Below are 27,569 nucleotides of genomic sequence, written 5' to 3'. Positions count from 1 at the left end.
TTACTCTGGACTATTACTTAAAGGTAACTTATGAAATATCTCCTTACCTGGAATTACTTAGGCATCCAGCTGAATTGTAAATTGAGGTATTACTACAGGTACCATGAAAGGGGCTAGAGAACACATCCATGCATGTTTTGATGGAAACTTTCTGAAGATAAAGTTTCTGCTAGAACTGTTTGTGACATTAATGACTCTACTTAATTGGAGTGGGGGAATTCAAGGTAGATCAGAAGGAAGGGCACCCCTGCATCGGACTGGCAGGTGTGTTTAGGAGAGGCAGAGCTATTATTCTTGCTGTAGACTCTCCCATGGTGTTAGCTGAACACTGAGTCAATGAACTGGCACTAGCAATAGAACTCTGACCAGGTTAAGCCCTGCAGATCTCTTCTTCCTGTCACCCATGCTAACCCTTCTCATGAAAAAGACCCTCCTTTCTTCACCTTCCTGGTTCCTCATCTTAACTCTCTTTTCATTTGTTTTGTTTGGAATTTAAAATAAGTCTCCAGAATTTTTACCTTGAAATCAACCTGAAAGTCACTAGAATCCTCAGGCCTCATCCTCTTTAACCAACTAGTAGTATCAGGCATTGAGACTTAGCACCCAGCTCAGGTTCTTGAGATGCTCCCTGCCTGGCCCCAAATTGACCTCCAAAACCTGGCTCCAACTTACAGTCATACCTAGAAGGCTCTGGTAGTTTGCAAATGCTACATTCTAAGAATGGACTGTTGTCAGAATGGCATTTATTCTTTTGTTATTATTTTTTCACAAAATATTTATCAAGTGTAAGGGATACCAACCTCTCCGTTTCCATGTTTTCTTACCTTGACCCAAAACATAGTCCTTCTGCTTTCTTGGAAGTGTTAGGGAGAAGGCTGCAATCCTTCTTACTTTCACCTCTTACCTGTTGTCTTCTGTGGGAGGTAGAATGGTTTGTGTGATTATTGTTTTAGAAAAAGGATCATTGCATTCCCATGGCCAAGTCCTTGCTTGGCTTTCTTTTGGAATGATACTGCCCACAGGAGATATACATTCTTCTTTTCTTTGTATGGTAGACTAGCTGGAGCAGAACCTATTTCTGTAGATAGCCTGTAGTGTACAAGTTTTATTTATGCTTGGGTGGTTAAGTTCAATTTGGGAAGAAGGAGTCTGAAGCTCTTTTTGGCTTCTAATCTAGGCTGTGTTCTTTAATCTAGCATTACCATAAAAAAAACTCAAGCAGACTAATAGAGCCTAATGGTTAAGTGTCTGTGACCCTGGGTAGGAAAAAAAGGGTCCCAATAGAGGCTAAAGTCCTTAAGAGAAGAAAAACATTCCCCCAAATAAATACTTTCCTCTAGGGGCACCTGGGTGACACAGTTGTTTAAGTGTCCCACTCTTGGTTTGGGCTCAGGTCGTGATCTTGGGTCGTGAAATTGAGGCCTATGTCAGGCTTTGTGCTCAGCGTGGAGTCTGCTTGAGTTTCTCTCTCCCTCTGCCTCTCCCCCCATGCTCTCTCTCCCTCTCTCTCTCTCTCTCAAATAAATAAATAAATCTTAAAAAAAATACTTTCCTCTATAATTTACTTGGTATATAATCACAGAATATCAAAACTGGCAAAGTTTTTTATTTTAAAAATGAAGAAAGAAGTTCAGAGAGTTGTAGTGAATATTCATATGAACACTAGAAGCATACCTAAAAAACTTAAAGATGATGTCAATGTGAGAAATCGATCCTAAGAAATAAAAGTAGCAACAGCATCATCTTTGACCAAGAAAGGCAGAGGAATTCCAATAACACAATGGGTAAGAACTGTCTCAGGAACACAAATTAAATAATTTCCTATAAAGTGAGTGGGAAGATTTCTGGTCCTTACATGTGTGGATACTGGTCTCGTATGAACCAGAGGGACTGAGTCACAGTAATTAGTAGATTTGTAAAGGGTTTTTTTTCTCATGTTACAGTCATGCACCAAAATGACTCTTAGGTTAACTTTTCAACCCCCAGCCAGACTTTAAAAGGTAGGAGACATCTTTTGTTGGTGGTTGCTGGGATTATGGGAGGCCAATGGAAAGTGTTACCATTATGAGTCTTAGCAGGGAACCTGTCTCCTAGGCCTCACTTGTCAGACAATGAGTTCCATGGGACAGGCAGGAACAAGATATAGAGGGGAACACCTGTGGGAAACAAAAGTAAACATTGTATTAAGAATAATTAAATTAATAAAATGGACATTATCCAACCCACTTTAGTCACCCAGTGTTTAATGCACTGTGGCCCCACGCAGCCAGAGGGAGAGTTTTAATAAGCACCAGACTCCCCGAAACTAGATGTCCAGAATCCAACACAGTGGATGTAAACTGCCAGTTCTTTGAGGTTGGGAAGCTTGCTGGTTGTCCAGCCCTTTTTGGGGATGAAAGTTGAGACGGGCTCAGCCTTAGCATTCTTAAGCAAATACTTTTTTTGCCTTAAAAAAAAAAAGGTTTATTTATTTATTCAAATATCATATAATTCGCCCATTGAAACTTTATAATTCAGTAATTTTTAACGTAGTCACAGATATGTGCAACCATCACCAATTTTAGGGCAATTTTATTACCTAAGAAAGAAACCCCATCTGGTGAGGATGAAATGTAGAATTACCATACAATTCTAGTTCTGTGTTTTTGCCCAAAATTATTGAAATTGGGAGCTTGAACAGATATTTGTATACTCGTGCTCATAGCAGCATTACTCACAGCAGGCAAAAGGTGGAGGCAACTCAAGTGTCCATCACAAGATGAATGAATAAACAAATATTGTGTATACATACAATGGAATATTAATCAGCTTTATAAGGGGATGAAAGTCTGACTCATGGTACAACATGGATGAACCTTGAAGACATCATGCTAAATGAAATAAGCCAGTAACAAAATGACAAATATTATATGATTCCACTTATATGACGGATCTAGAGTCGTCAAATTCATAGAGACAGAAGTAGAATGGTAGTTGCCAGGGGTTGTGGGGGAGGGGAGAGAAGAATGAGGAGTTACTACTGTTTAATGGGCATTAAGTTTCAATTGGGAAAGACTAAGAAGTTCTGGAGAGGGATGGTGGTAATGGTTGCACAAAAATTTGAGTGTGCTTAATGCAAAAGAACTGTATAACTTAAAAAATCGTCAAATTGGGGGGGTGCCTGGGTGACTCAGTTGGTTAAGTGACCAGCTCTTGATTTCAGCTGGAGTCATGATCTCAGAATCGAGGGGTAGAGCCCTGTGTCAGGCTCCAGCCTCAGTGTGGAGTCTGCTTAAGATTCTCTCCCTCTCCCTCTTCCCACCCTCTCCCAACACTCTCTCTAAAAAAATGGTTAAAGTGGTAAATTTTGTTTTGTATGTTTTACCACATTTTTTTAATAAGGGGGACATCATAGAGAGGCCCTTGAGAGGAAAGTGTTTCCAACCTATCTCCAACACAACTAAAGGTCACATGCAGAGAGGGGGTGGGTTGTGGTGACAGACAGGCCTCTTGCCTCTACTTGTGAGCTGTGCAACCAACACTACTTGCTCTCTAGCATGTTTCCTTATCTGGAAAATGGGAATAATGAAGAAGCATGGCTCTGATAGTTGTTGAACTTTCTTGAAATCTAAAATTCTCTTAAACCACTGTGGCATATATTCACCAACATAAGTGGCATAAAACATACAAGAAAATATTTAAGTAAAAAAATGGACAAAACCCCATACCCTTTAGCTGTCACCTCCTAGCCCTCATTTCCCCTCCCCACCACCCCTCAGCCCTAAGCAACCACTACTCTACTTTCTCTCTATATAGATTTCCCTTTCTGGGATTCCTTATGAATAGAATCATAAAATATGTGGTCTTTTGTGTATGAGCTTCTTTGTCTTTTTTGCCTTTAACTAGCTGCCTTAGTTGTATGACACTGCATTTCCACGAGGAGAAGCTAGGAGCTGTAGGCAAGCCCTGGGCAGGGCATTTGGGATCATTAAGAATGAAAATGAAAGTCCCAAAATTTAAAGCCATTTTAACTTTTTTATTATAAAATCACATATTTATTGTAAAAATCTCAAAGAATATTGAATAGCAAAAACAGCAAAATAAAAATCAGCTTTAACCTCATCACCCAGAAATAACCATTGTCAACATTTCGATATTCTTTCAGACTTTTTGCTATGCATATTATACTCTCACATACACATATCATTTAACATATTGAATATGTTTTTACATCTCTTTTTCTGATTATAAAACTTATAGATGTTTGTTGTAAAGCTATTGAAATAGTATAGAAATATAAATTTAGAATGTACTTTATAATCCCTCCATACAGGTATGACTTCACTTAAGAAAATATCATGATGTTTTTCATGTTAAGTCATAGGATTTTATTTCATTCTTGTTAACAGTGCTTTAACAGTCCATTATATGGACGTGCCATTATTTGTTTTAGCATTCTCCATTGATAAAATTTGTGTAGCCTCTAAATTTTCACTGAAATGACATAATCAAGATATTTATACTTGTTTCTTTGTGCTAATATTTCCTAGAAGGGAATTTCTGGATCAAAAGATATGGAAATACACTGTTCTGTAAACTGTTTTTTGTAAAACCTATTATATATTTTGAACCTATTTTCATTAAATATTTAATTTAGCTGCCTAATATTATAACCTATGAATGTATTAATATTTTTCCCAATCTCCTAGCACTAGAAATTGAGTTGTTTCTAGATTTTCACTATTATAAACAACTTTGCAATAAATATTACTTAGCTAAGTCTTTGCATGCACACTTAAAGTTATACTCTTAAGATGAATTCTTAGATTTAGAACTGTTCATTCAAGGAGCATGCACATTAAGAATAATAACTTTTTTTTGTTTTTTCTTATTAAAGAAATGATAGATTGTTGTCCTAGATTAGAAAATACAGATAGGCAAGAAAATCAGACATGTATAACCTCACCACCCAGAGGTAACTATTGGTAATGTAGTGGAGGTGACTATTGGTAACTATTCTGACTGAATACTTTCTTCTACATGAATACAAATACAGACTATATGCTGCTTTGAACACTTACAATAAGCATCTTTTCATTTATTTCCATTATCATTTTAACATCTACATAGTATTGTATCTTATAGATGCACCAATATTTATTTGCATAATTCTTATTGCTGGGTATACAGCTTGTTAATGTACATATTTTTAAAAATTTTCAGGTGAATGAAGTACATGTGAGGGGAATCATCTCAATGTCAAGAAGACCTGAACAGAAGGCTCCTGCCTCTTTATGGACCTTTGGGCCAGGGGGAGGTAGAGAGAGGGAAGGAACAGTAATGGAAAAGTACTGAGTCAAAGTGGAGAATGGTATCTCAGCCAAGCCCAATAAAGAGGGCTCTAAGTGGAGGCATTAGGGTTAGGAATATAGATGTGTGTGTGAGCATGGCTGGTTGCAGTGGGGAGAAGGAGGGCTGAGTCCTTGACTGAAACTCCCAACAGAAAATTGCAATGCTTTGGCAGTGCATGAAGTGTGGTGTGGGGAGGACAGCTTCTCCCCATGAGGCCAGCCAGGCAAAGTCTTGTAATTTCCTATGATCAGGTCTGAAATATCACACATAGGGTTTTGGCCTAGAGCTGGATTCCTCAGTAAATAATGACAAATTGCCAAAATTTGTCCAGTATCCCTACCCACCAGAGTATTTAAGAATGCCAGTTGAAATGGAAGTTTGTCAGGGACTCAGTAGGGAGGACCGAAGTGATTTCTTTTGGGGTATATAAACTGACATCTGAGGGCAGGACAGAGAATTCAGCATGACAACTGAATGAGCCCCAGAGAATCCTAAGCAGGCTAAGCCAGGATCTGATGTAATGGGTCACCTCATTTTGGGAGATGAGACTGAGTCATCTCCATTATCCACTCAGCTGAGGTCTCTACTTTTGGAGTGAATCCTAAGCGCATATCGTGTGAATGCTTGGCTCTGCTCCATGACCTCAAAAAGTTATGATAAATCTTCTAAATTTTTAATTTTTCTTAGGAAATAATCTATTTTGGTTGGTCTTCTTGAGTTTCCTCTCAACCCTTTTGATATTTTCAACTTGCACTGTTTCTCTGAGTAATGGATATTTTTAGGCCATTACCCACTGTGTATACCTCTTGTATTACATTTTCCTGCTTCAAGATTTAAATACTCTGAAATTTAACAGAGAGTAAGAACTCTCTGGTTACCTCATCCATACCCTTCATTATTTCATAAACTTTTATCACATCTCCTTTCAGTGTTCATTGTTTTGGCCTGGTCTATTCTTTTTTTTTTTTTAAAGATTTTTATTTATTTATTTGACAGAGAGAGACACTGTGAGAGAGGGAACACAAGCAGGGGGAGTGGGAGAGGGAGAAGCAGGAGAGAGAGAAGCAGGCTTCCCACAGAGCAGGGAGCCCGACGCGGGGCTCAATTCCAGGACCCTGGGATCATGACCTGAGCCGAAGGCAGACGCTTGACGACTGAGCCACCCAGGTGCCCCTAGTCTATTCTTTTTTAACCCATGAGATGGATGATTCTCAAGCTCTTTGGCCACTATATGTGGACCTTCCTGAGTTTCATTAATCATTATTACTACTATTACTGCTATTATTATTTTGAATAACTATCAGAGAAGAACTGTTGTATGTTCTCAGTGAGGGACACAAAGTTGAATAACGCATTGTCCCTAATGAACCTACTATTCTCTTCCCTTGGCCTATAGAAGTAGCCCATTGGGCCAAATCTCTGGAGCAGAGATAAGATAGGACATTGCGGGTGCACAGTCTATTTGCTAAGCCACAGGGCTGTTTGACCCTTCTCAATAATGAGCAGAAGAACTGATGGAAATTAATTTTCTTAATTCTTTTTTAAAAAAGATTTTATTTATTTATTTGAGAGAAAGAGAGTTTAAGAGAGAGCACACATGGGGGGGGCAGAGGGAGAAGCAGACTCCCCATTGAGTAGGGAGCCCTACAGGAGGCTTGGTCCCAGGACCCTGGGAATACGACCTGAGCCAAAGGCAGCTGCTTAACCAACTGAGCCACCCAGGTGCCCCTAATTTTCTTAATTCTTTGTGTCATGGAAATAGATTCTCCACGAGAGTAAGGGTGACTGGACCTCATGGTTCCAACTTTTGCCTAGAGATGCTGTCTCCCCATAAAGAATTCTGACACCAACTAGCCAGAGGTAGACCAAACTCCCCAGGTTAAGGGCACAGTTGTCCACAAGACTGCCCTCACTTTAGATACTGACTGCAAGTTCAGAGGTCCCCAAGCCAACTTCTAACCTGCTGGCTGCAAATTTAGGGGTTCCCACTCTCCTCTCAGGTTTGATAATATTTTTAGAATGACTTAGAGAATTCAGGAAAATGCTATACTTACAATTACAGTTTTATTACAGCAAAAGGATACAAAGCAACATCAGCCAAAGGAAGGGGGTGGGGCAGGTCAGGAGGATCTCAAGAGCAAAGCTTCCATCATCCTCAAGGACACATTGCACATATATGTGTGACAATACACAAAGCAGAGGAAAGTTTTGCTGAGCTTTGGTGTCTAGAGTTTTAGTTGGGATTTCATTATATAGGTGTGATCGAATCATCACTCATGTCGCTGAACTCAATCTCCAGACCCCTTCCCTTCCTGGAAGTTGAACTGATATCAGGTCACTTAAAACCCCAACTGTCTAATCACATGGTAGTTGTTCTGGCATGGCTAGTCTCCATCCTGAGCCATCTCATTAGCATAAACTATCTAGGGGCCCACCATGAGTCACTTATTAACATAAACTATCAGGTATGGTCAGAGGGGCTGACCACAAATAACAGACTCTCCTATCGCTCCAAAAATTTCAAGGATTTAAAGATTACCTCCCAGGGCTCAGGAACAAAGGCCAGCCAAATTTTTTTTACACACTCCCCTTGGGGTCTCTCCCTAAGCACCTTAATATTGACCTCAGGGACTGATGGTTTCTCCTCTACCCTCAGGCCCTATATTCACAGCAGGTGCACTGCCTTTTGGTAGTACCTGCTCTCAGGCTGGCAGAACCAAGACATTACCCTGTAGCTAATTATTAGAGGTCAAGCAAATCCACACAAAATAGTCCAACATTGGGACATCAGGGTGGCACAGTCAATTAAGCATTCGACTCTTAGTTTTGGCTCAGGTCATGATCTCAGGGTTGTGGGATTGAGCCCCATGTAGGGCTCCATGCTCAGTGTGGAATCTGCTTAGGATTATCTCTCCCTCTCCCTCTGTTCCTAACCCCTGCCCCCCCCCCCCCGCTCTCGCTCTCTCTCTCTCTTAAATAAATAAATAAATCTTTAAAAATATAGTCCAACATCTACACAGGAAATACTCATATGATAGCAGGGGGGATTGGTGCATTTCCAATCCGGTTTCTTTTTCTTCCTCCCTTTGTAGAAGACAAAGAAAGCTGAGAGGTTTGGTTCTGTCAGAAAGTTTTGTCTTCAGAAATGTTAAGGGAGTGTTAGAGAGGGCTTGGGCAAACCAGGCATTCCCATATGCTATTGATGGCATTGCTTTTTGGAGAGTAGTTTATAAGTAGCTAAATGCATGTAACAAGAAACTGAGAGGGACTTCATCTGTTTCTTAACTGCATTTAAAACCCACATCTGACACCACAAGGCACTAGGTAAGAAAAACTAGATCTGTATACATTTTCAAGAGAACCGTCAACTGATCACCCTGAGATGGGGTCAAACACATCCATAGGGCATCTGGAAGGAAGGAAAACTGGCACTACCACCACCACCAGCCCCCCAATAGCATTCTGAGTCAATTTAAGAAAAGTGGAGAGGATTGGAAAAAATGGTCAGTGATGGTCTTGTGAAAAAAGACTACAGTGATCATGGTGAGAGGTTTTACCCGTCTTTGGGGGAGGCAAGGATGAGCGCTTTCCCTTCTCTGAATCCAAGTGAATGGGTATGCCAAGAGAATCATTAATAGAAATGGGGCACCAGCAAGAAAGGGAGATAGACATTTCATTCCCTAATGGAGGTCTGTTTGGGTATATACAGGTCTAGCTTCCCCCGTGCCCACCTAACATGAGAAAAAGAGTTGGGGAAAGTGTATAGCAGCTGGCTTTCCATGATCTGGTGTGGCAAGGACACTTGGTTGTCCTATGGATTGAGATGACCCCACAGAAAGTATCTGTGCTTGAATTATCTTGCCAGTACTCCATCCAAGAAGGTTACCCATTCAGGGAGCAACAGCTGTGGAGTGAAGGAGCCCAGTGGTCCAGTGTTAAGAGCTAAGGTAAAGAATGAATAGAAGGCTGAGCTGGAGCCAGATTGTCTATGTCAGGGGAACTGTGCAACAGAGAGGGAAGCCTCACCAAACCCCTTCAAAGAACTCAAAGTTTTGATGCCTGCCACACAAATAACATAACCATCTGCCTGGGTTAGCCAGAGAAGCAGCACAGCCAACAAGATGTTTAAAGTCAAGAGGTGTTTGCCTTTTCCCTGGCCTCCATTCCATTTCTATCGTTGAAGGACCCCCCACCCCCAAAGCTCTCAACGGAAGGGGAGAGCTTTGAATCAGCTTTGAAGTTTTAAATGGTCTGGGAAGTTATGGAATCTGCTCAGGCTACCCTTAAGAGCCTGAAATGTATTCAATAAAACATAGGTAAAAGCGATGATTGGTAAAACAAAACTACTTTATGTTAATACTGTATCAAGAAGAGAGTCTTTAAAATAAACCAGTTACATGCACATTCCCTTTGATCCTGCAATTCCACAGTTAGGAATCGAGATGACAGATATAGCAGCTAATGTATGACAAGTTATATATACAAGGATGGTTATTGCAGCATTATTTGTAATAGCAAAACCAACGGTAATGAGAAAACAGCAACAAAAAACTAGAAACAACATAATGCTATCAATAGGATACTGGTTAAATCAATTGTCTCATAATCTCATATTTAAAACAATAAAGATTGAGGTAGAGCTGTATGAGTTGACATAGAAACAGCTCCAAGATATTTTGTTAAATGGAAAAAGCAAGGGGCAGTACAATATGCACAAATCTTTGAAAATAAGAAATTGCTTGTATAAATGTTTTTAAAGTATTTACTGTATAGAATGTATATACTGACATATAAACTAAAAATGTTTCTGGAAGGATCCAAAAAGAAACTTAAGAGTGATTTCTTTGAAATGAATGACTGAGAGACTCTCATTTTTCATTTGATATCTTTAGGTGCTATTTGAATTTGTTACTAAGGGCATAAGGTTATTATTATTTTTTTAATGAATATGTAGTAAATACGTTGTAGAACAAGATGAATGTATTTAATGTTACTGAACTATACACTTAAAATGGTTAAAATGGTAAGTTTTATGTTATGTACATTTTTCCACAATAAAAAAATAAATACATGTAAATTAATTTTAAATAAAAGAAGTATCAAGAGGAAAATAAAGAGCTGCAGGAAGAGAGTGAATGTGTGAGAGTGCTCTGAGGTGGCAGTAAAATTAAGTTCAATGCCTTGTCTTGTGACTCTCCCTGAAGCCTATTTTGCATGAGGCCCAACTGAGGCTTTTATGGGGGGTTCAGAAAGGAGCCAGGACATGCATGTTTGTCTGGAATAAGTTGGGGAGGGGAGGCTGGTAATTTTTTATTTCCATCCGAGTTGTGATTAGACTCGGCACTGTTGTGTGAAATTAAAGAGCAGGAGGATTTATTGGGCAGTGTGACCAGTTTTCTACCTGAGTAACCAAGGGTTTGACTTGCCCAGAGTTCCACACAAAATCCGGGCTGGATTCCTGGTGGATGAGACACTGTCCTAGACCCATGGATGCCCAGAACAACAGAGCTTAAAAAGACCCTGGCTGTGCGTGCCCCCCTTGACTTGAGGATACCGAGACCCAGGGAGGGACGTGTACGGTCCAAGTTACAGGGATGCTAAACAACTGAACTAGGGTTGTACTTCCGGTTAAGTACTGTTCTTCTAAGAAAAAGTGATACCAGCGCTGTGCTAGTCGTGGCTTGACTATCTTCACTCCGTTTCTCTTCCTGTTAATCACCCAACTGCTCCTCAGAAGTGAGGGCTAGTGTTTGGTTATTATTCTTTTGCTACCCTGCAGGATTCTGGTTGCTAATAACTTACCTAGAATGTGTTCACCTCTATTCCATATGTGAGCGTAGTGTGTAGTGTTCTGTTTTTGTACTACTCTTTTTTACCAATTTGGTGAGGTTTATTTTTTCATATTTTAGTATCTTGGAAATAAGGATGTGGCTGACACTTGCTGTCAGCCAGGCCTAAGCCATGACACAGCCGTCGTGGCCCGTAACCATGCCTGTGTGAACTTGTCGGAAGCCTTCCGCTGACACCAGCAACAAGAGTAAGGAAGCTACGGCATTAAACTTGTGAACGCCAAAGGAACATGCACATTTGGGGGAAAACACCCAACAACGAACAAACAAACCCAAACCCAGACACAATGATGGACCTCCTTTTGGGAGGGGCAGCATTGCCAATACTTTTGATGGTATGGATGACAATATTGTATGGAAAAAAACAGGTATCAGCAGCTCTGAGCTGAAAATGACTCAGAAGAGCTTGAGTATGAGTATGAAGGTGGATTCTTTTTTTTTTTTTTTAACGAATGCACAAGGCTGATAGAAGATAATCTTTTTTTTTTTGTTATTTTTTAAAGATTTACTTATCTGTTTGAGAGAGAGAGCGCACAAGCAGGGGGAGAGGCAGAGAGAGAGGGAGAAGCAGACTCCTCGCTGACTGGGAGCCCCACGTGAGGCTTGATCTCAGGACCTAGAGATCATGACCTGAGCCTAGGCAGATGCTTTAACAATCTGAGCCACCCAGGCGCCCCGATAAATAATCTTTTAAAATAAGAGTAAAGCAGTGCTTTCCATAAATTTAAAATACAAACTGTAAGTGCTAGCTAACAGAGTATTTTTTTAATGGTACATACAATAATGTGAATTTTACAGTCATTGGCATCTTAGATTAGATGAAATATGACAATATCAAGTTTTGATGAAGAGAGTCCCATTTTTTTCTCTTAAAATGAAGAGTCACTTTTTTTTTTCTCTAGGCTTTGACCATTTAAAATAATATCATAATTTTCTAAAGATCAACTAACAGTTATGAACTCATGTAATCCTGGGGTCTTTTCCAATGCAACATTTGGGTTTTTTCCCCCAACTTTTCTTTTTTTTTTCTTCCAAGATTTTATTTAAATTCAAGTTAGTTAACATACAGTGCATTAGTTTGAGGGGTAGAATTTAGTGATTCATCACTTTCCAATGCAAAGTTTTTAAGTACGATTTTAAGTGTTTCTATGCTAGATGGTCTGCTTATATTTTCCTTGTTTCAGGATCCATTTTGGTAATCTGTACTTTTACTAGGAAATCACCCATTTTCCTTAGGATTCCAGTTTGTTGCCATAGGTTTCTCTTATTATACTTTTAATTTCTCCTCTACTTGTCATTTTCTACAGAATTCATAATTTTTTCTTTTTTTATTTAAGTTTTTTTTTTTTTTTTAATTCATTTGAGACACAGAGATACAGAGAGAGAGAGCAGAGAGCATGAGCAGGGGGAGAGGCAGAGGGAGAAGGAGAAGCAGGCTCCCCGCTGAGCCAGGAGCCCGACGTGGGGCTCCATCCCAGGACCCTGGGATCATGACCTTAGCCGAAGGCAGATGCTTAACGACTGAGCCACCCAGGTGCCCCTCACTTTTTTTTTCTTAATCAGGTCAGACCTTACTCATCTCTTGCAAAGGAGGACTTTTTACTTATTTGTATTTTCTACCTCTTTTCTATTACTTTCATTTTAGCTCTAATCTTGATTCATTCCCTCTCCTAATTTCGTCTAGTTTACTTTGTTGCTTTTTTCTAATTTCTAAAGATGAAAATGAACTTTATTTTTGACATTTTCTTTAATAATGACAACATTTAAGGTATATACTTAAACTTCATATTTTCTTCTGAGTACAGTTTCCACTGTGACATTTGGGTTTTGGTAAAAAGTATTTTCTTTTTCATTACTTTATAATTTATAATTTTGTTTTGATTTCCTCTGTATATGGTTTTTAGTCACCCTTACATTATTTATTTTCAAATTTATTGAATTAAGAGAATGTGGTTTTTAGAATCTGTCACGGTTTTCTTTGTGGTCAAATATGAGTGATTTTTGTAAATATTCTATGGGTACCCCCAAAATGCTCTGTTGTTCGTTTGAGGGATATTAGATTCTATACAGGGCTATTACTGCAAGTTTATTGATTGTATTATTCAATTCCTATGTCATCCCATATTTGTCATATACCAGATTTGTCTAATTCTGAAATAAAGTACTGAACTCTTCTGCTATAAGTGCATTTTATCAAATTCTTCTTGTACTTCCTATAATTTTTTGCCTTTTGTTCTGTTGTTTTGTTTGGCTTATATACTTATCTAAAGTTGAGAAATAACAGAAGTAAAGCCAATGAATCACTGAAGTAGTAGTTAGTAAAAGTTTATTGTGCACATACCAAAGAGACAGTTTGTAAAATGGGAGCACTTAAACCAAAATATGAAGTGAGGCTCAGGGGTATACTGTTAAAAAGCAGCTTATGTAGTGAGAAAGCAGTGACTGTTTATTCTTCACAGCAATTGGTTATAATATTAGAATCTTCTTTTTTTAGAAAGGATTTTATTTATTTATTTGAGAGAGAGAGAGTGAATGAGATAGAGAGCACAAGCAGGGGAAGGGGCAGAGGGAGAGAGGGAAGCAGGTCCCCGCTGAGCAGGGAACCCGATGCGGGGCTCAATCGCATGACCCTGGGATCATGACCTGAGCCAAAGGCAGACGCCCAAACGACTAAGCCACCCAGGCGTCCCCAGAATCTTCTTATATGATATGGAATTGATCAGTGGTTACCTCAGATCCACCCTGACAAACAGTTCAAGTTTTGCTTATGATTTCCAGAGGCATAAGCAAGAAATCACCCAGGTCAAGTTAGTGTTGCAAAATAAGCTTAATAAATTAACCTTTGTTTGTATGATTAACCTGGTTTTGTCTGCTCAGGGGATTTTCAAAACTGGTCTTTGTTTTTTAACAGTTTACACATTGCTTAGCCTATGATTATCTACATATATATTTTTTATATATCTAGATCTGTCTTTATATTGATCTATTTATTTTAAATTTTGTTACTCACTACCATTTCCTTCCTTCTTTATCATCTTGGACTCTTTTGTCTGGTTAGAGCCTCTTCTTAAGTATTTTCTTTAGTGGGAAAATATGGGTGTTACTCCCTGTCGTCTTACATATCTGCAAGTGTCTTTCACTGTGGCAACTGAATTAGGTCTTGGCTGGTCATGGAGTTCTGGAGGCGCAGTCCTTTGCTATCAGAAGTCTGCAGATGTTATTCCATTCACTTCTAGCTGCTGGTGAGGTGGAGGAGAGGTCTGATTCTGTTTTCTTTATCATAAGGCAACTTTCTATGTGGAAGCTTGTAAAAAAATTGTCCCCCTAGAGTTCAAAAATTTTACCAGGATGTTTCTAAGTGTGTGTGTGTGTGTGTGTGTGTGTGTTTTCATCAGTTCAGCCTGGAACTTGCAGATTCCATTCAATCTCTAGACTCAGGTATTTCTTGGTCTAAGAAAAATTTCTCCTTTTATATGTTTAATTATTCCTCCATGTACCTTTTTCTCCATCCAGATTTCCTAGATTATATGTTAAGTCTCTGGGATCTATCCTCAAATCTCTCGTCTTCTCTCTCATGATTTCAGTCACTTTTTATCTTTGCTCTGTGCTTTGAGATATTTTCTCCATTTGATCTTCTAGCCCACTAATTTAGGTCTCAACAGAAATCATTCTCTCCTTTCATTTATGCACAGTATTATTAAAAAAATCTTTTCTTTTTTTCTTCCATTTCCCATTGCCTCCCTCCCTCCTTTTCTTCCTCCCCTTCTGGCTCCCTCCCTCCCTCTCTTCTCTCTCTTTCTCTCTCTCTTCTTAGTGCCACAGGTTTTTCTTTCTTCTTGCACTTGTATCTTCTTGGTATTTATTTTGTCTGTTCTGATTGATCTTACTCTCTGCTACTGAGTCTCTTTGGATATATTGTTATTTCCTTTGTTGACTCAGTGGGCCTCACGTCTGGTTGTGGAGTATCTTAAGAAGCAGCCATCATAGATATGGTGGATGTGGTTTTCTCTTTTTGAGCTCATTGTAGACAGATAAACTGTTCATAAGACTTTTACTGAAGCAGGGAGGAAGATACCTTTCTCCCTGTCTTTATGGATTCTCTCAGCCTCAGAGGCAGGAAAGACAGCTCACCATTCAGTTCCTTCTTGTCTTTTGGGGACCAGAAAAAAGCCAACATCCATGTAGGGCTGAAATCAACCTTTAACCTTAGGATCCACAAGATCTTAGAGAGCCAAGTTTCTCCTGGATTTATTGGTTTGTTTTTGTCCTGAGCACTTCCAATGATGGTCTGTCTTGTAGTCTTGGATAGGGGAATCCCGGCACCCTTCCTCCCCTCCAGAACTCATACAGTGCCCACAGCCTCACATTTATTCATACACCCATAGGTCTTAGCTGCCATTTGACAAAAGATTACAGTTGCTAGTTGGAGAGACAGCAACTGTACTCAAACTGCCATCTTCTTGGTGTTCTGGTCCTCAATTACTTAGTAAGCTCTTAGAAGGCATGAGTTCCTCTTGACCTCCATGTCTAACTCTGTGACCTACACATCATTGTTTTATTGAAGGTGGAGAAGGAAAAATAAGAGGAAGAAAAGGAGGGAGAGGGGAATAGAGAATGAAGAGGAAGAAAAGGAAGGAAAGCAAGACACCAGTGCCAAAAATCCTTAGTGATGCAGCTATCTTTTGAAGACTGGTTCTTAGTACCAAGGGATTTCCTTAAATCAGTCTGTGCATCTAATGACCTTTTTACTTTCCTAACTGCCTAATTTTATGAGGCATGCACTCATGGGCCCATATTTCTGGATCTGTTAATATATGAAGGATTGCCTAGTCTTGCCCTTATGCATGGTTGCATAAAGAAAAGAGATTCAATGCTAGCTATCTGGGGCTAAAGGGCACACACAGGAAAATGACCCTTATTGGGGTAATAGGCTTATTAATGATAAGCAGATCCCTTCAAATCCTGATTTGAGAAAAGAAACATCTGCTGTATGTCAAATCTACTTCTTGGCCTTTGCTATAATGACGGCTTTGGCACTGCATCTTCCAAAGGAGGGGGAAAAAAAACCCCAATCCTATCACACAGTAAGCCCAGCATCGCCTGCAGGATCACCTAGCAGCTCATTTATTCCTCTCTGGGCCACATGGTCAGGTGAATGTGACAGACACATTTTGCTCTCTGTGTCCAGTGATTGAACTTCAATCTTCGGGTGTGCAGATGTGTATATTTGCTTGCGTGCCTGTGTGTATGTGTATGTGGGATTGTACAAGCATTTGGGCTTACCTGAATATAAATACTGGTTTGACTCAATTCAAGTGCCTCTCCTTTTTTTTTTTTTTAAAGATTTTATTTTTTTATTTGACACAGAGAGAGTAAGAGAGAGCATGAGAGGGGAGAGGGTCAGAGGGAGAAGCAGACTCCTCACTGAGCAGGGAGCCCGATGCAGGACTCAGTCCTGGGACTCCAGGATCATGACCTGAGCTGGAGGCAGTCGCTTAACCAACTGAACCACCCAGGTGCCCCTCAAGTTCTTCTCCTTAATAGCACCTTGAAGAGATGATAATACCTGAGAATTCATAAAGATAACCAAAAATATGTAAAAGAGTGAATCTTCTCTTTGGGATAAGTTTACAACAATTAACATGTACATACATGTATGTAGCAACTTACAAATATTACATAACTTCACTGTGATTCAACCTTCCTTACTGGGGCATCCATGAAACACTCAGCCAGGAGTGGTCTGGAAGCATCTTGTCCTTTTTTCCTCCTCCTAGATACATCAATTCCTGTACTTACACCAGTCTGGCTGCTTCTTAGTGTCAATGTTGAAAACGTCACTGTGAAGAATCCTCTTTTCTCAACTTACCACAGCTTGATGTCTAGTTCTTATATTATCAGACTTATGTCTCAACTGCATAGAGCTGTGATCTTGTTGTTTTCTCATTTTTCTCTTCCTAATAGGTGTTGCACAAACACAAGGTAGGGACTATTGGAAGGGTGACTCACTGGCTTTTAGAGTGGTGGGAGGAATTTTGGATTGGAAGAAAGGACAGAAAGAAAGTGCTGAGAGGAAGGAAGCAGCGACATTTTGGAGCCAGAGGTACAAAAACTGTATCGTGGGTAGCATGCATGTACGTGTGCCTGTATGTGCAAACACGCCCGCACACTCACTCACAGACGGGTATGATTAGTGTCCCTCTGCCCCTATGCTGATATAAATGATTTAAAAGTCACCTCCATATCTCATCTGGCTAGTACACATCACAAGAACCTTAAGGAATACTTCCTCTAATGCACCTGGTATTCCTCTGATTCCTTCCTATCCATTAGTCAGTTGCACACATGCCTTTTTTGTGTGACATGCTGCCCTCAGCAGAAATAAAAAAAGTTGTTTCAAAGTTGCCCATTGACATGTCATCCACTACAACAAACCCTTGTTAAGTTACATAAAGGGTAGAATTTTAATTGCAGATTCAGGGGTAAAGTTCTCATTACTACCTCTGCCCCTGGCTGCATGTGCATTGGCCTAGGAGGAAAGATGAAAAGACCTAAACAGAGATGATTAAAAAGGGTCTAGGGAGTGATGCAAGAACTTACAAATATTTGAGAGCTACCAAAACAGAAAGGAGTTTTGAGCACAGATAATTGTGGACTTAAAATTAGGAAGAACCTCGGAGACCACTGTCAAGGTTACAAGAGGTTAAAATTAACAATAATGACAAACTTTTAAAATTGTAGCTTTATAGCTATAAGTTTAATTTCCAAGTTAAACTTATTTCATGTTTATTTAGTTCAGTTTTTTTTTTTTTTTTTTTTTTTTAGTTCAGCTTTTAAAACACCCAAAGCAACATTTTATACCCAGTCTTTATTTGTAGGAAGAAAATACTCATAATAACATTTTAAGAATATTTTCTTTTCCATGAGTTTCCATGGCTTCATGAATAAGTTTACTTTTCCATTTAAAGCTTCCATATTTATAAAGATCTTAAGAGTGCCTTATTATTCCGATTTAAGCAGTAAAATAATCATACGGTCTCATAGCTGGATCTAAAAGAAACTGCAGTTGAAATTATGCATAGTGCTTATAAAAATGTGTAGTTGAGTTGAACTTACTTTCCTAACATGGAATCTATGTTTATGGATTGCCTATAGTGTTTTCCTCTGGGCAGATGTCTACATTTTCTTATCTTTCCTGGTAATGTCAACCTGTTCCTCACCACTGCTTAGGATGTTAGCCATGTGTTTATATCTGTGGTCAAAAGAAGCAGTACACAACTTGCTAAGTTTTTCCTCACCCATGGAAAGGTTATGTCTTGCCTTGTGGCTGTAACCTGAAATATTTGACCAAGCCATACTTTGATGAATTTTTCTGATAAAGTTGATCTGTTTGCTGCTTTTGTGTTCCATGATTCAGCAGACATTCTGATGTAGTCGAAGCTGGCTTCAATATGACCAATCCACTTGAATATACCGTCTTATATCCTCCAAGCACTTTCAGTTCAGAAAAGAAAGTGACTGACAAGGAGAAGCAAAGAACATTAGATTAGCAGTCAGTGCCTGGTCTAAAGTAAGTGTTCAATTAAAACACACACACACACACACACACACACAATAAATGGATTCTAGCCCCGGCTCTGTCACTATTTATCTAAGAGAACTTGGGCACCTCACTTCATCACTTTGGGCCCATTTCTTCATCTGTTAAAAACCAGTCCACTGACATCAAGTTACCATGATGGGACTTACACTTGAGAATTATCTTTGTTGGGCAACTGAGTCACCTACAACTTGGGAGCTTCCACAACTATTGATGCCCAGACTCCATCTCTAGAGATCAGGTTTCAGTTGGTCTGGAGATGGGGATCCGTGCATTTTTGTTTGAAAGCCCCCATGATGATTCTAATGTGCAACCAGAATGAGGAACAGCTGCCCAGAAGGAAGCTTTCTAGCATCTTCTTTCTCCCTGTGGGAGAAAGACTAATTCATCTGCTTAGGTGGCCGAAGTCTGAAGATAATTGTTCCAGCTTTCTCTTTTGGGCAGCACTACAGGGTTTACAATTTGACCTGACCTCCTTTGGATCTACGGTGTGTTATGGTCAGCCTTGTGGAATGCCACCCAGGGGTGCACAGCCCCAGCAGGAGAAGTCTGTGGTTTTGGTTGGTTACATTCAATTTAAGGAGAATATAAGGAGCCCAATTATGATAAAGCTGGTATTTAGATCCCTTTCTCAAGTCTATGTCAATTTATTAATTTTAAACTCAGAAGAGGGAAAACATACCAACAAACTTTACCAAATCTAGTCCTAACTCAATTGTCATGAGGATTAAATAAAGTAGGTTCTTGAATGCTACCCAGATATTTACTCCTATCTCCAGTTTCCTGCCAGATCTAAAATTCTGAATACTCTGAGAGGTAATGCAGACAGCATCACTTTGATGCTGATTGGCAAGTTACAATGCAGTACTAACACTGTTACTGATTTGTCATAGAATACATTATTATAAAGAAAGCAGAATGCTAGAATGGATAATAGCGAAGTGGGAATCCAGAGGTTAGGATTCATGATTCAGACATTTGGAATCCTGGACAAGTCTCTCTGAGCTTAAATTTTTTCATCTCAAACAAGTGAGTTAATTTCAGACCTTTAAAGTTTCTTCTAGCTCTAACATTCTAGAGAATGCTGATGGAATTGCTTATGAAGTTGACAGTGACTGATGTGATGGATAGGACACATCCAAGTCTCACTATCCTCTGAAATGTTCTGGCTTCCTATTTGGTATCTACAGTTAGATAAGCCATTAAAGAAAATTTTCGTCTGACACTTATTCTAAGAACATCCCCAACTGGGCAGGTTAGGGAGTTTTATCCTCAAGAAAGTAAAGAGATCAGAGTTACACCTAATGTTTTTTCTCTTGTGCCCTTCAATTTCTGAGCCTCTCCTCACCAAGAAGCCCTCCGATATACTAACCAGGGAAGTGTTAAGCTTTTTCCCTGTCAGCAAATTTGAAACATGACCTGTTTTGCAGAGTGTGTCTTTCCTACCTATTCTGCTTACCTCAACTCACAACCAGCCACAATTCTTCCAAATTTTGGAATCTAGAAAAATGTCAGGTGTTATAGGGTCACCAAAATAATGGCATTAAAGAACAATACTAAGTACTTTAATATTAATATGCTCAGTCAGTACTACTCTGTGTTACAACTGTTTGATTCCAGATTAAACGCAATTAAGTACCTGACCTTCATTGGCAAACTGACTTCACCAACTTCTTATTTGAGCATGCATCCATAAGTCTGTTAAGACTGTGGAAGCAGAAGGAACTATGGTAGAAAGGGACCTAGTCTAATTCATCTTTTATCCTTTGTATCTAGCAAGACAGTAAATGCTAATACATGCCTAATGTATGTATTCATGTATTGAAGAAATTCAAACAGATGAGCAGTGGTACAGCAAGTAATCAGGCCAATACCAACATTATAAGGATTTTAGGGGCGCCTGGGTGGCTCAGTCGTTAAGCGTCTGCCTTTGGCTTAGGTCATGATCCCAGGGTCCTGGGATGGAGCCCCACATCAGGCTCCTTGCCCTGCGGGAAGCCTGCTTCTCCCTCTCCCACTCCCCCTGCTTGTATTCCCTCTCTCGCACGCTCTGTCAAATAATAAAATCTTTAAAAACAAACAAACAAAACATTATAAGGATTTTTGATTTTTTTAACGTAAATTCAATTCAGTTAAAATACTGTTACTTTTCAGAATACAGACTCAAATTCCAAGAAAGCACTTTTAATAAAATAAGGCACAATGTTTAATAAGGCAAAATTCACACAGAGGGTTAATATAACATCACATTTTCTTGTGAGTCCTGTGGGAAAAAAGGAGGTATAGAATTGAAGTAGCTTAAATATTTTTTTAGAGCATTTACCATTACAAAGTAATATATAAATTTGATGCACTTAAGTATATCTGTCCTGAAAAGAAAATTTAATTGTTGAGTCACATTGATTTACATTTGTTATTATTAAGTTTTAAGTATCTATATACTTATATAGATATTCCTAATTCACAAGATTTCAAATACATAAAACTAAGGAAGAAGACAATGAAATTTAGTAATTTGACTAAAGTAAAAGTACATATATTTTTAATATCCTTTGTCGATACTTTAAAGTCCCAAACTTTATAAAAAGTTAAAATACTGGTAACTTAAAATATTTCTCCCATAATATTTTTGTTTCTCATGAAAACAAGTGGGCTCAGAAATGCAACAAACACCAATTACAGGCACACAGGGCTCTCCATGATTGTACTGTTGTAAAGTGATTGTTGAAGTTAATATTCCTTTTCAATAACATACATCACATCAATGACCACATCAATGTCAACTGTTTAATAAATGATTCTCTTAAAACATCAGTTGTAGACATAAGAATTAAGCAATTTAGTAATACTTTTGTACCAGCAATAGCACTTTCAATCTTATCCTAATTTCTTCTAACCACAATTCAGAATTAAACAGTTTTATCCAATTTATTCACAGCCAAAGAAAGTAAGTTCTAGTAAATGCACTTAATCAATCTAACCATGGCTTTCTGGTACAATGGTAAATACATAACCTCCATTAAACTCATAAATTTTAATATTTACTAGATTGAATACTATACCTTAGGGTAAATTGAGACTGACAAATCTCAGGTAAAAGTCTAGTAGCACCCAAATCAGTATTACCCTGTGACTGTTCAATGTTTGTTGTTAGTGAACTATTATTTTCTACATCAATTCTTAGCAAATATGGACCAAGGAATGATAGAAAAAATGGAGATATTTACAAGTAAAATGTTAAAAACATAGCCCCTTGCAAGCTAGTGTTACAAAGAAACCACTCACAAAATATCCTAGGCCTCACAGCAATAATATCTTTATATCATGCTATTAATATGAACTTGGTTGGGAACTGCTGTCATCCCTTAGTGGTAGCAGATAAATTTTCTTTATAATATAAAAAAGAATATACCTTCTCATTGATTTTCAGGGGACTCTGATCCTTATGGCTTGACCTTCTCTGATAGTATGCATGATTGGGATTCCCTCTACAAAAGCCCTAGACTCACAGACATTAGGCCCTGTTTTAGGGGAAGGAATCAGGTCACTCACATTCTTTCTCCCTCGAGTCAAATGCAAAGGGTCATTACCCTGTCACAAACAACTTACTAAATGACACAGTTCCCCAGACTTTGGGTCTACAGTGGAGGATTTAAGGCACACCTTTCTGAAAATAAATGAAGACACTGCTGCCTTTAAAAAGATCACGACTATCATGAAAATACAAAAGTGGATGCTATTAAATTTATCAAATTAATGTTATAAGAGAATAGTGCTTAATACAGAAACAGTGACAGTCAAGTACTTTTCTATACAGAGGGAATCAGAACTATGTATCCCAGATCATGTTGCCTAAAAACACGCACATCAGCCTTTACTGTTAACATCCAGCACAACTTAAAAGCTGACTATTTTGGACTAAAGAGGGAGTAACATTTACACTAACATAATAAAATATCTACTTTGGATAAGAAGAGAGGGGATCATTTAAGTAAAAATTAGGTATTTCTAAATAAATGCAGCTTAACTAATTATATACACATTTTATAACTGTTTTGCCTACAAAGGGTCTTATGTAGAATAACTTTTTATATAAATAAATACTGCTAAAATGCTTTAAAAGATCAAACTTCATTTGCACTAATTATTTGCTTAGTATTTTTTTCTTTTTTACATTGTGACAAGGTAAACATTAACCAACGCTGTACGACAAATTCCAGGTTAATGAGGTATTACTTTCTCCCTTTGGAAAGAGCAAGGTTGGCTGTAAGAAAATCCTATTTACTTGCTGGCCCATCATTATGGAGGGATGTGGATAATCTTCCAGTAGCAGAAACCAAAGAAATTTAGTGATAAAGGCTTTCAGATGGTAAATAGGCCTCGTGATTTTAAAACAATTCACTATTACTTTAAAGAACTTTCTTAGCTCAGGGATATCCCTGGGTGTCTGGTGACTCCTCTTTCCCTGCCCTTTGTTATTTTTAAAGATTTCTTTCAGCCTTTTCCTTCTCTTCCTTTGGTTAAATTGGTATTTACGATGTTTGGTAGAATTGGTCTGCAGTATTACACTGCACTAGTGTGGACTGTCTTTAACTTTTATTTACATTGACATAAAAATTTCTCGAATTTGAGGTACAGTTTACAATGCATCTTTACTTTTACATTTGGTAATTTAAAGTTCCAGATAGTAAGAATTTCAGAATAAGAGACTCCTCTGGCACACATTTAGAAGTAAAATATGAACTAACCTTCAGATCTACCTCTGGTATTCAAATACAAGGAATCCTAAGAACCTTGACTAGCTTGTCCTTAGGTCAGCCAATCCCTGGCACCATGGAAGCAAAATATTGTATCAGCTAATCTTCTTATTTCCTAAAATCCTAGTACTATCCAAACTGAGTTGGTGACACTGAGAATTGGATTCTAGGAATAAAGATTACGAAGAATGTTCAATGTACCCATTTCCATTTCAAATATTAACATTGAAGAATTCCATTCTAAACACATTAATGCTGTGGTTAAGTAGTTTTACCCACAGAAGTTCTGGTCACTGAAACTGTCCAATTGGAGCAATATCAAAAACTTATTTCATTATGAAAATTAGTGTAGATTCTTAAGTCTCAAAAATAAAGTTTATTAACTAGTTTAAACACAAACATATGACTTAGCAACTAAAGAGATAGACTATCATTTCAAATACATAGTCAGCGATATGATTTAGGAGTTGATTACCTGGTTTCTAAATTATCAAGTCCCTTCTATCTCATCTTCTGGCTAATTTCTACAATCACCAGTTATAAAAAAAAAAAAGGGAAGGTAGAGAAGAGAAACAGGGAAAATCTTAGAAATTATTAGCAGCTCTTATAAAAGTTTAGGTCAAAGATTAAAAAAAAGAACTGACAACTGAAATGCAGATTTCAGTTAAAGTCACTAAAGCCACTTGCACACTGATCTTAGATTTTGAAATGTACATGAACAACAAACAGTTATTGTATATTATGGTATACATCTGCATATATAGCAAAGGCCAGAAACTGTTTCTGGTTGGACCTATTTACATCTGTGAAAGATCAATCAGTACACTTTCTTTCTGGGAAGCCAGGAAGAACTTAATTGTACTTACATACCTACCAATTTATTTTAAAAAGACGAACTCTTGGAAGATTACCCAAGCTGGTAATGGATTAGGAAGTAAACTGAGGCATTTAAGCCAGAAGAATTCGGTCCTATCAATTTGGGTATTTTCCTATGAATACATTATTTTCTATGAAAATATGTTATGTATTGATATTAACTAAGTCAGGTACAAAACACTTTGGGCTTCTCACTTAGGCACTGCCTAAGTTATCTTTATCTTTCATAATTTCGTACGCAGCTTGCTGTGGCTCAAATGGAGAAGTAAACAAAGACTCTACATTACTTCCATTTTATGATCTAATCACCCATGTACTACTTTGTTAGGCAGCAGAAACATACTAGATTACTTCTATAGACCTAGAAAATTTCTGAGTCAAAAGGAAAACATATTGTTACATTATAACAAGGTGAAGGGATTCACTCTATAGCAGCGTTTCACAACTGCAGTCATGAAACTCCACGATGTTTCATGAATAACACATAATAAATCTGAACTATCCTACAATATATTTTCTTCTAAAGTAAAAAATAATACACAAGACAAAAACCTAACATATGTACATTATTATTATTATTATTATACGACAATATGCTTTTAAGAAATGGTGTGCCCCAGTTGTGAATGTCAGGAAGCCAGAAGGGAGATCCTCTGGTATTCTAATGTGTTTCTGACCTACATATTATTGTATAGGTAACGTTTATCAATAAAACATCATTTTATTATTGGTTATCTAATGACTGCTAGTATGTGTTGTGTATTTTATAATATCAACTTATAATTGTACTATTCAATTTTTATTGCAAATTAACTAGTTTATAATAAAAATTTGGTCATTTCTAATAGCAATTAATTTGTGAAATATTTTTCTGCTATACTCTGGGGATATATTTAACAAATTTCTTATGTTATCAATACATTACTTTCAAAAAGTATTCCATAGTTAAACTAGTTTTGGAAATTATTCTATTTCACACAATTTAAAGACTGCTTTAAAGTCTTTACACAAATGATGGCTGCCCATAACTTTATTTGGTTTGTTGTAATGGTTTTCTAGTTTTTTTTTAATGTAGAGAAAGTTACAGTTCAGTACACACAGGCAAAGGAGTCAGACATGACTTAAAAATTTTAAAATCATTTTCCCACTCCTTTAATGCAAGATACAAAGAAGCTTTCTAAGCTTACATCTCTTTTCTGTCAAAAGAAGTCTGACAGATTTTTAAATCAAAAGCTATTATTTTGTCTTATGATGAAAAGATTAATCAAGACTGTTGCTTCCCATTAAGTGTAAAAGTGATTTCCTTACAAGGGGATCACTTCATGTTTAAACAAAAAATTCAAGTTAAGGTGGCATGAGCTCTTATGTCAGATATACAGCTGTTTACCTAGTTCTGTTAAAGCATATTTTAAAGTGTTCTGCATAGTATGTCAGGTTATATAGGCTGCTCTGGCATCGTTCCATGGATAAATTTCTAAAATCTTGCTAGGATTAAGGCACTATAATAGTCATTGCTGGATTACAGAAAGGAAACAGCAATCATATAGAACAAAAGAGCAGAACTGAAGAGTTTTAAAATCCCACATAGAAGTTATATCCCTTACTTTACCAGTTAGTAGGTCACTTGAAAGGGTTAGGTCCTGTGTAACCATCTGTGAGCTTATCTGAATAGCTCTGTAATCTAGACACATAGGCAATACAGGAAGGGAGGGCTAATCCTGTTAAGGTATAATGTTCAATCTAAACCCAAGGACAATTCTGGTAATAATTACAGCTCTGATAATTTCTTTCTTCATCTCAACTATCACAAGTTATACCACTCATGGTTTATTATAGCACTGCTCTTCAGAATGTTCCATTGTGCTGTGTGATTCATGCAAAACTTGAGTGAAAATTGCAAACAATCAGTTAAATTTGAAACCATCATTCAGAGTGAATTATATTCAAAGAATCCAAACATGGAACTGGACTCATTCCTGCTGAATGGGAAGATGAAATGCAAAATCTTTTCCATCATCTCCAACTCTTTCATGGACATTCAAGATGAAGATACGGTTTCTAGTGACGGTTCCTAGTGAACTTCAAAGTCTGTTTTCTTTTCTAATCACCTTTGCTCAGTTCTTTTAATGTTTCACACAACCCTGCATTATTTTCAACCAAGAAGAACTTTCTGCATTCTGTGTGCAGCAACACTAGCTTCGTCCTCCGAGTCAGATTCGCTCTGGGATGTGGAGCTGTGAGAGGCGGAACTGCAAGGGGAAGAACACTCTGGGGAGCATAAGTAGTGCATCAGTGGGAGGCGGTACTTCCCACAGAAGTCCACAAATTTAATTTGTCTGACACAGCAGTCAAAGTAGACTCCTGGAGAGAAGAAGGAATTAAGTACAAAATAATCATTACAAAGCAAAGAGCCATTTATTTTTCAACCCCTTCTCCAGCATTCTGAAGAAAAGTCATATATAGTCTCCTTTTCTGTGAATTTTAAGTAGAAGCAATAGTTGCTTCTATAGCTATTTACAGAAATACTAGAAGGCCTAGATGGCAATTTGGCTACTAAGAGAAGGCCAGATAAGATTTATCTTAAAGGGAGCTGGCATTAAAAGGATACTGTTAACTTATTTTCTCTGGGTAACTTGGTGGACAATGGCTGATGGAGAGATTATAGTGTTTAGTATAGTTCTTCCACCATCCTCCAAGCTACTCCTTGGTACTACCCTACAGTCAAGAAGCTTAAAAAAACCCCACAAGGGGCACCTCGGTGGCTCAGCTGGTTAAGCGACTGCCTTCGGCTCAGGTCATGATGCCAGGAGAGTCTGCTTATCCCTCTCCTTCTGCTCCTCCCCACCGCTCGTGCTCTCATGCTCTCTCTCTCTCTAATAAATAAATAAAATCTTTAAAAAACCCCACAAAACTCCTTTAATGATCTTAAAAGATTAGTTGTTACACACAAAATTTGCAGAAAAGAGATCACTTTTGGTATTTTGTTCTTATGTATTGGGAAGGGAAAATTAAAAGAAACAAAATACCATCTTACATTTCCACCGGCTCTAAATCTACAGGTTTCAAAGCTGTTTCATGAATGATCTCACTTGATTCTCACATAATTATGTATTGTTAGGTAGACTGAAACAGTATTCACCTTTTTTGATTCCTAAT

At 38.0% G+C, this 27,569-nt stretch overlaps 1 protein-coding gene across 2 annotated transcripts in view; it reads right to left on the bottom strand.

The window, feature by feature from the left end:
- Positions 1 to 1,586: 1,586 nt before the first annotated feature.
- Positions 1,587 to 27,569, bottom strand: part of LRRC58 (leucine rich repeat containing 58) — a 38,964-nt gene continuing 12,981 nt past the window's right edge. The window contains exons 4-5 of one of the 2 annotated variants that reach the window (XM_035000076.1): positions 18,539 to 18,698; positions 1,587 to 2,156 (exon numbers count right to left, since the gene is read on the bottom strand). In XM_035000076.1, coding sequence (XP_034855967.1) covers positions 2,105 to 2,156; positions 18,539 to 18,698 — 212 coding nt within the window. In that variant the 3' untranslated portion in view covers positions 1,587 to 2,104. Of the gene's footprint in view, positions 2,157 to 18,538; positions 18,699 to 20,948; positions 26,775 to 27,569 lie in introns of those variants that run through there. The other variant, XM_035000077.1, reaches the window with a different exon arrangement.

This window comes from Mirounga leonina, unplaced genomic scaffold, assembly GCF_011800145.1.
Source record: "Mirounga leonina isolate KUSES-001 unplaced genomic scaffold, KU_Mleo_1.0 Mir_115, whole genome shotgun sequence".
NCBI lineage: Eukaryota > Metazoa > Chordata > Mammalia > Carnivora > Phocidae > Mirounga > Mirounga leonina.
This window is presented reverse-complemented; position numbering and strand designations above follow the sequence as displayed.